The 6,970-nt window shown below is 61.2% G+C and overlaps 1 protein-coding gene across 1 annotated transcript in view; it reads left to right on the top strand.

The window, feature by feature from the left end:
* The first annotated feature begins 290 nt into the window (after positions 1 to 290).
* Positions 291 to 6,970, top strand: part of LHX5 (LIM homeobox 5) — a 9,328-nt gene continuing 2,648 nt past the window's right edge. Inside the window, exons 1-4 of the mRNA XM_006908580.1 lie at positions 291 to 1,025; positions 3,061 to 3,284; positions 3,972 to 4,249; positions 4,900 to 5,065. Of these exons, the coding sequence (XP_006908642.1) occupies positions 853 to 1,025; positions 3,061 to 3,284; positions 3,972 to 4,249; positions 4,900 to 5,065 (841 nt within the window). The 5' untranslated portion in view covers positions 291 to 852. The remainder of the gene's footprint in view (positions 1,026 to 3,060; positions 3,285 to 3,971; positions 4,250 to 4,899; positions 5,066 to 6,970) is intronic.

Raw genomic sequence — 6,970 nt, 5'->3', positions numbered from 1 at the left:
GGGCGCAGACCCCAGGGACGCGCGCGGGGCTGAGGAAATCCAATCTGGGCGGGCTGGGCTGGGCAGGAGAAGGAGAAGGCGGATGTAGAGCGCGCTCCGGGCCTCGGACAAGTTCTGCAAGTTCCAGGGATGGCGAAGGGGGCAGGGGTCCCGACCCCCCACTAGGCTCTGGAATCCTTGCCCCCAAATACTTGCGAGGAGAGAGAGAGGAAGAGAGAAGCAGTTTTCAGATCGCGCGGCCCCCGGTTCCCAGCCCGCAAACTAGAAGGTAAATACTTACTTCGCCTCCGAACCAGGTACAAGCTAATACTCAACAATACTGATGCCTTGTTTTTTTTGCTCTGTCCGGACCGCAACGCTGTAGCCAATTTAGATATGCTATAAATTTAAGAGGTTGCCATGGCCACCGCGCGCCCATTGGCCACCAGGCCCCCTACGTGCCGTGCCACGTCACCAAATCTGAATAAGGATGCGCGAATTAGGCGGCGGCCAGACAAAGATGAGGATCGGGACCGCTTGAAAGTGGGGGAAAGTGCCGGCGCCTCCGCCACCGGGGAAAGCCGCTCGGCAGCGCCAAGGCCAGCAGCCACCCAAGACACCTGGGAGAGCTCGGAACAAGCGCGGGGGCGCGCGATCCGGGGCATGAGGCTGTGAACGCCACCACTCCCCACCCCACTCCAGGCGGCCCAGCGATCACCCAAGGACTTGACCGGCTGAGTCTTGGTCCGGACCGGACTCGCCCGCCGACGGCCGAGAGAAGAGGCGGCACGCAGCGGCGGGGCCGTGGGGGGCCCGAGGGCCGGGGGCCCAAAGGGAGGGCAAGGCGGCGCGAGCCGCCCGGGGCTCGGGGCTATGATGGTGCACTGTGCCGGTTGTGAGCGGCCCATCCTCGACCGCTTTCTGCTGAACGTACTGGACCGCGCGTGGCACATCAAATGCGTTCAGTGCTGTGAGTGCAAGACCAATCTCTCGGAGAAGTGCTTCTCGCGCGAGGGCAAGCTCTACTGCAAAAATGACTTCTTCAGGTAAGAGGCCGCGCAGCCCTGCAGCCCGCGCGCCCACCCTGCGCGCGCTCCGTTGGGGTGCCGGGAAAGGGGAGACCACGAAACCCATCCCAGCCTCCCGGGCTCGCCAGCTTAAAAGGGGAGCAAGGAAGCCCACTGCTCTCCTTGCGTCCTCGGTCCAGGAAAGGGCCCGAGCCCGGGTGGAGCGAGCTGGACGCTGCTTCTCGGCCTCACGGTTGCACCTCCAGGCCGGCTTGGAGCCGAGATGGGGCAGGGAAGAAGAAGCCGAGACAAACTTGCTCCCCACCCGACTCGGCCCCTTCCTAGAGATTGCAACCCCAAGGTGGGAAGTTTCAAGCTCGGTTCTGAAAGAGGAAGGGTTTTTGCAAAGTTAGGAGTTGGCTGGAGGCTTTTCCCACCGAGCAGAGAGCATTTGCGCAGAGCCTGCCCTCCCGGCAAGGCGGGCAGGGCCCCAGAGCCTTCCTGGACAAACAGAAACTTCCCAGCTCCAGAGGGGGCTCAGCCAGGAAGGTCTCCTCTGCTGTTGGGGGTAGGGAACCTTCTTCTCCTCACCCTCCTACCCCAACTCCTTAAACATTTTCTCCCACGTTGAAAAGTACCAATGAAATCAGGACGTTTGGGGTCTATCCTGAGCGGTGTCACCTCCCCTTGCTGCCCACAGGGGCCCACAGGCAGGCCAGAGATGATCCCTTCTCTGGGCCTCAGTTTCCCCAGCTGGGAAATACCAAAGGATGGCTGGAAGGCTGTGTGGTTTCTGGCCGCTCAGCCCTGCCTGCTTCCACCGGGCACCCAGAGCTGGCTTTGTGAGTGCGAATTCCAGCGCCCAGGGAAGTGGGGGGGAGTGATTAACACCGCTGAGCAAGGCTGCTCCCTGGCCCCAGCTGCTTGGCACTAAGAATTTGAATAGGAGAAAATGTCAGCCGCGCCTTTACATGTGTAAACTCCCCGGCCCCATAGAACTGAGGCCCCTAATGTGGCCGTGCTTGCAAAGCACCTAATGATTTTTGATAAGGTGCATATGGCCAATTACACTGCCGGATAAGGCCAAAAGTGACTTATGGCTTCTAATGCCCTCACTACATCAATGTCACCCAAATTCGCCCTGTTTAGAGACCTGGGTGTGAGTGGATGTGGGGCCCCAAAGTCCTGGGCCCTCTCTGTTCCCCAATCTGCACCACCCATTTTGGGGGTGCCAGCCTTCTCCCAGCGCTCAAGGAAGAAAGAAAAGGATTCAGACCGGGAACGCGGGAAAGGGGGAAATTTCAGAAATTACATGTGCTGGCCACGCAGGTGTAGGATTGTCTTCTGGCCACATTCTCCCACTGTCTGCCAGGGCCAGAAATTTGGGTGGGAGGGCGGATAGGGTGGGCCTAGAGACTCGGTCTCTGCTTCCCAGAGTCCACCGTTCTGAGGCCATGCTGCCCACAGGCTCCTGACTAGCTCTGGTGGGTCTCACAGTGGGGACTGGAAAGCCTCCAGGGCTGGTGGCACTGTAAATCAGCAGAAAGTTCCCTCCTTTCTACTCAGGTCCAGCTCAGGAGAGGGGCTCCCTGCCCCTCTGCTAGAACCCTCCAGCCAGGCCGATCGGGCCCTACCTGGGCCCCAGCAGATGGGAGAGAAAGGATCTAAGAGGCAAAGCCAAGAATAATCCAAACCCAGCGTGCCTGGCTTAAAATCCTTCCCTCGAGGGCCAAGTTTGCCTTGAGCATCTCAGACAAATCCAGTAGGAATGTGAGGGTACGGAGAGCATGTTGGGGGACTCCGGGCCCTCTGCTTGGCTTAAGGCTATGCCCGTTGCTCTAAGCTTGGAGGAGTCTGAATAAACCCGAAGGAGGCATGGCAGTCCGAGTCCCAAGAACAGATCAGAATATTTGCCTGCCTCTCGTGTTCCAGCGAGGGAGGACGGGATTGGGTCTCCTTTGATAGATGTGGAAATAGAGGCTTCTCAAAAGCTAAGGAGGGTGGGAAGAGCTCAGAGACTAGGGAGAACGGGACATCGGGCTGCCCCAGGTGACAGGCTGTGCTGCGTCTGCAGGCGTTTTGGCACTAAGTGTGCGGGCTGTGCGCAAGGCATCTCGCCCAGCGACCTGGTCCGCAAGGCCCGCAGCAAAGTCTTCCACCTCAACTGCTTCACCTGCATGGTGTGCAACAAGCAGCTGTCCACCGGCGAGGAGCTCTACGTCATCGACGAGAACAAGTTCGTGTGCAAGGACGACTACCTGAGCTCGTCCAGCCTCAAGGAGGGCAGCCTCAACTCAGGTAGGAGGCCTCCACTCCTTCACGGCCCCAGGCCCCAGTGCCCTGGCGCCATGCGCAGCCTGGCCGCTCTCTACGTTGCCCCCTGTGCACCTTCTGCACCCAATCCCGCTCCCGCTCCCCCACAAGGCAGTTCTAGGGCCAGGAAGGGGCCGGGGGTCTGGGGAAGAGACACAGCGTTCTTTCGGAGTCAGTCCTGCAGGACACCGGAACACCCCGCCCTCTTCCCATTCAAGAACCTGTTCCAAAGTTGCCACCTCCCCCGATGTGGCAATTCTTTTCGCCTCTTTGGAGCTCCTGGAGATTTCTACCTGCACTGGGAGGACACTAAGTGGATTCTGGAGGAAGGAGAGAAGGGAGAAGAAGATCCGAGGCCCCGAGAGCACCTGCACCCCCTCCCTCGTGTGTCCCCTCTCCAAGAACGCCGGGCACTCCAGAGGGCGTGCCTCCCCCTTACGCAGGCAATAGCCGAAAAGTGCCGAGAAGGCCTGAGAAGGGCCCCTCCAAGGCCCGGCCCCGCCTGGAGGGAGTGGGCGGGCGCCGGGCCCGTGGGGGAGGGGCTGTCGCGGGGTTTGGGAGGGAACCCGGTGCGGTTGGAGATGGCCTGGGCCGGCAGAACCCGCAACCCTACTGGAGAGGCCTCGGGCCGCTTCTGACGCCGCTGTCCCTTCCCGCTCCGTCCGCCCGCAGTGTCATCCTGTACGGACCGCAGTTTGTCCCCGGACCTCCAGGACCCACTCCAGGACGACCCCAAGGAGACGGACAACTCCACATCTTCGGACAAGGAGACGGCCAACAACGAGAACGAGGAACAGAACTCTGGCACCAAGCGGCGCGGCCCGCGCACCACCATTAAAGCCAAGCAGCTGGAGACGCTCAAGGCCGCTTTCGCCGCCACGCCCAAGCCCACGCGCCACATCCGCGAGCAGCTGGCGCAGGAGACCGGCCTCAACATGCGTGTCATCCAGGTGCGGCCCGGCCCGCGTCGCCCTCCCCGCTTCCCCCAACCTCCGGGAGCCAAGGGGCTTGGAGGAGCCTCGCGCCCAGCTCCCTTAGCTGAGAGTGGCTGAGTTTGGGTCTAGGGTCCGACGGTGCGCACGAGGTCTGGGCCAGCTGGTCAAGCTCTCAACCGAAGTCACTAGTCATTTCACCTCTGAATCCCGTCCCCTGCCCCGTTCAAGGAGGGTTTTAAGCCTCGCTGAGGGTCCAAGACCCCTCCCCTTCCTCTCATCTTCCGAGCAGAGAAAGAGGCGACTTTCCCTGATGTGCCTCCTTCCTGCGCTGAAGCGCGGGGCAGACAAACGGCCAGAGTCTGGCTGGGGAGCCGAGGGGCCGAGACTAGAGCCGGGCCGGGCGGGAGGCCTTTATAAAGCCGTCAGGCTGCGGGCAGGCCGAGAACCAGGAAGCCCAAGTCTTTATGAATCGCCCCACGGGTCCGCAAAATCCTTCACCCTTGGCTGGTTCGCCGGGGCCCCTCTCCACCCCTCCGGCCTAATCCCGCCCAGCCCCCCTCCTCAGGGCAGTTTTGGAGCGAAGGCGGCGCTAGGACCCAGCAGGCGCGGCCCGGGCAGGGAGCAGACACCCCCAGCCGAATTCACAGCCCCCTTTTCTGCCCCAGGTGTGGTTCCAGAACCGACGGTCCAAAGAACGCCGGATGAAACAGCTGAGCGCACTCGGCGCCCGGAGACACGCCTTCTTCCGGAGTCCGCGGCGCATGCGTCCGCTGGGCGGCCGCTTGGACGAGTCTGAAATGTTGGGGTCCACTCCATACACCTACTACGGAGGTAAGGGCCCCCCGGGACGCGCTGCCCTACACCGAGGCCCGCGCTGTTCTTGGGGCTGAGAGCCCAGGGCCGGATCCCCTCGCTCTTGGTTACCGAGGTACCCCCTTCTCTCTTTTCTATTCATGCAGGACAATCACCGACACACCTTAACCGATGCACACCAATACACACACACACACACACACACACACAGATACCTCCCAGACGCAAAATCAGACACATAGGTTCACTCACCTATAGAGTGATACACAGATAAACACACCAGATGAGCAGCGAAACACACTGACCCACGCAGGACCCATGGGTGCACTCCCCCCCACACACACACACACTTGAGTTCAGAGACCTCAGGCACACAGATCTAGACACATGATCACATATGACCATACAAATGTAAACTCCATCCCAGAAACATGAACAAACACACCTGGAGAGATCCACAGGCTTACACACTCCCTCCCAACCATCATACCAAGCTGGGCACTCCCAAATCCAAATGCACCTGCCACAGCCAGACACACAGCCTTCCTGCTGCCCTTGCCTGGTGTACTTGGCGCCAGCGGGAACTCAGGCACTGGAGGGCAGCACTTGTGGTAGGAGTGGAGGGGTCAGGATTCAACTCTACCCCCAAGACTCCGCAGCCTGCTCACTAGCTTCCAAGACATTTGGTGCTGGGTTCTGCCGCCACTGGGACTGTGCACAGCCCCTGGCGCTGGTAGCCAAGATGCCGGCAATTGCTCTGGGCAGGTCTCAAGCCCACTCTCCAGCCCCAAGCACCCTGGGTTTCGTGGCGGCTGGGAGCTCAAGGATTGGGCCAATCCAGTTATCCGCTCTGCAGCTGTGGGGCTGCAGGAACGCAGAGCAAGAGTTTGCGAAGAGAATTCTGAGATCGGTGTTACCAGGCTCAGGCCTGGGCGAACCCTCCTCTCAGTCACCCATTCTCTTCCTCCTTCCCTCTTTCTCTCCTCCTTTCCTTCTTCCTCCATTCCTCCGCACTTGCTGGAGGAGACCCATTCCAACCCCCCATGGAGGTTTTTGGCGACTGCCTGTGTTCTGGGGCGTCACAGCACTGCACACGCTGCTACGCTTCCCGGACTGTGGGCTCAAGAAAGGCACCACCCGCTCCTGTCCCTGAGCCTCTGAATTTGGGGAGCCCCCAGAAGTGCCCATGCCTGAGAGGGCACTCCTCTCTGAGTTGCCCAGTGCCACAGGCCCGCTGGGGGTGTGGGAGGGCGCCAGTAGCCCAGACTGGGGAGAGGCGACTTCTCTTAGAAAAGTGGGTTTGGTGGCAATATGGAGAGCAAGGGCCAGGTGCCCCGCGCCCAGGGAGACCCAGGAGAGAAGATACCGACCTCGGTACATCCGCGAGCTTAGAAAGTTAAATTTTCAGGTCGAGTCGGGGCCACCAAAAATTGTCGACAAAATGTGAGGCTGTGCTTGGGGCAGAGACTGAGCTAGCAGGGCCCAGGTTTGGGGGAGGGAGCTGCCGACTCACAGGAAAGCCCGGATGGTGCCCGGAGTCCTGGGGTCTCCACTCACCGACCCTCTCCACCTCTCTTTGCCTCTTTCCGCACAAAATCTCTGCCGGCGCAGGAAGGTGGTGGGGCGTACCAGTCCGGAATTTTTCCCCGCCTGGGTAATTAACCGAGTATTCCCCGAAGACAGTGCGCCCCCACCCATCCCGCCGCCTCCTCTCCCCGCGCCTCTGCTGGTTGGAGTGGGGGCCTGGACACGCGGGCCCTGCTTCCCCCGGAATTGGAGCGGGGGTAGGACCCCGCCTCAGCCCCAGTGAGACAGCCCCGCCTAATGCGCGCTGGGAGATCCTGGCGGCGGCGGCGGCCGGCAGCGGGCGAGAAAGGGGCCGGGCGGCGGGCCTGCGGCTCCCCGTGGGAGCCTGGACAAAGC

This window comes from Pteropus alecto, unplaced genomic scaffold, assembly GCF_000325575.1.
Source record: "Pteropus alecto unplaced genomic scaffold, ASM32557v1 scaffold113, whole genome shotgun sequence".
Classification (NCBI taxonomy): domain Eukaryota; kingdom Metazoa; phylum Chordata; class Mammalia; order Chiroptera; family Pteropodidae; genus Pteropus; species Pteropus alecto.
Note: the sequence above shows the minus strand (reverse complement) of the source record. Positions and strands in the feature narration are given on the sequence as shown.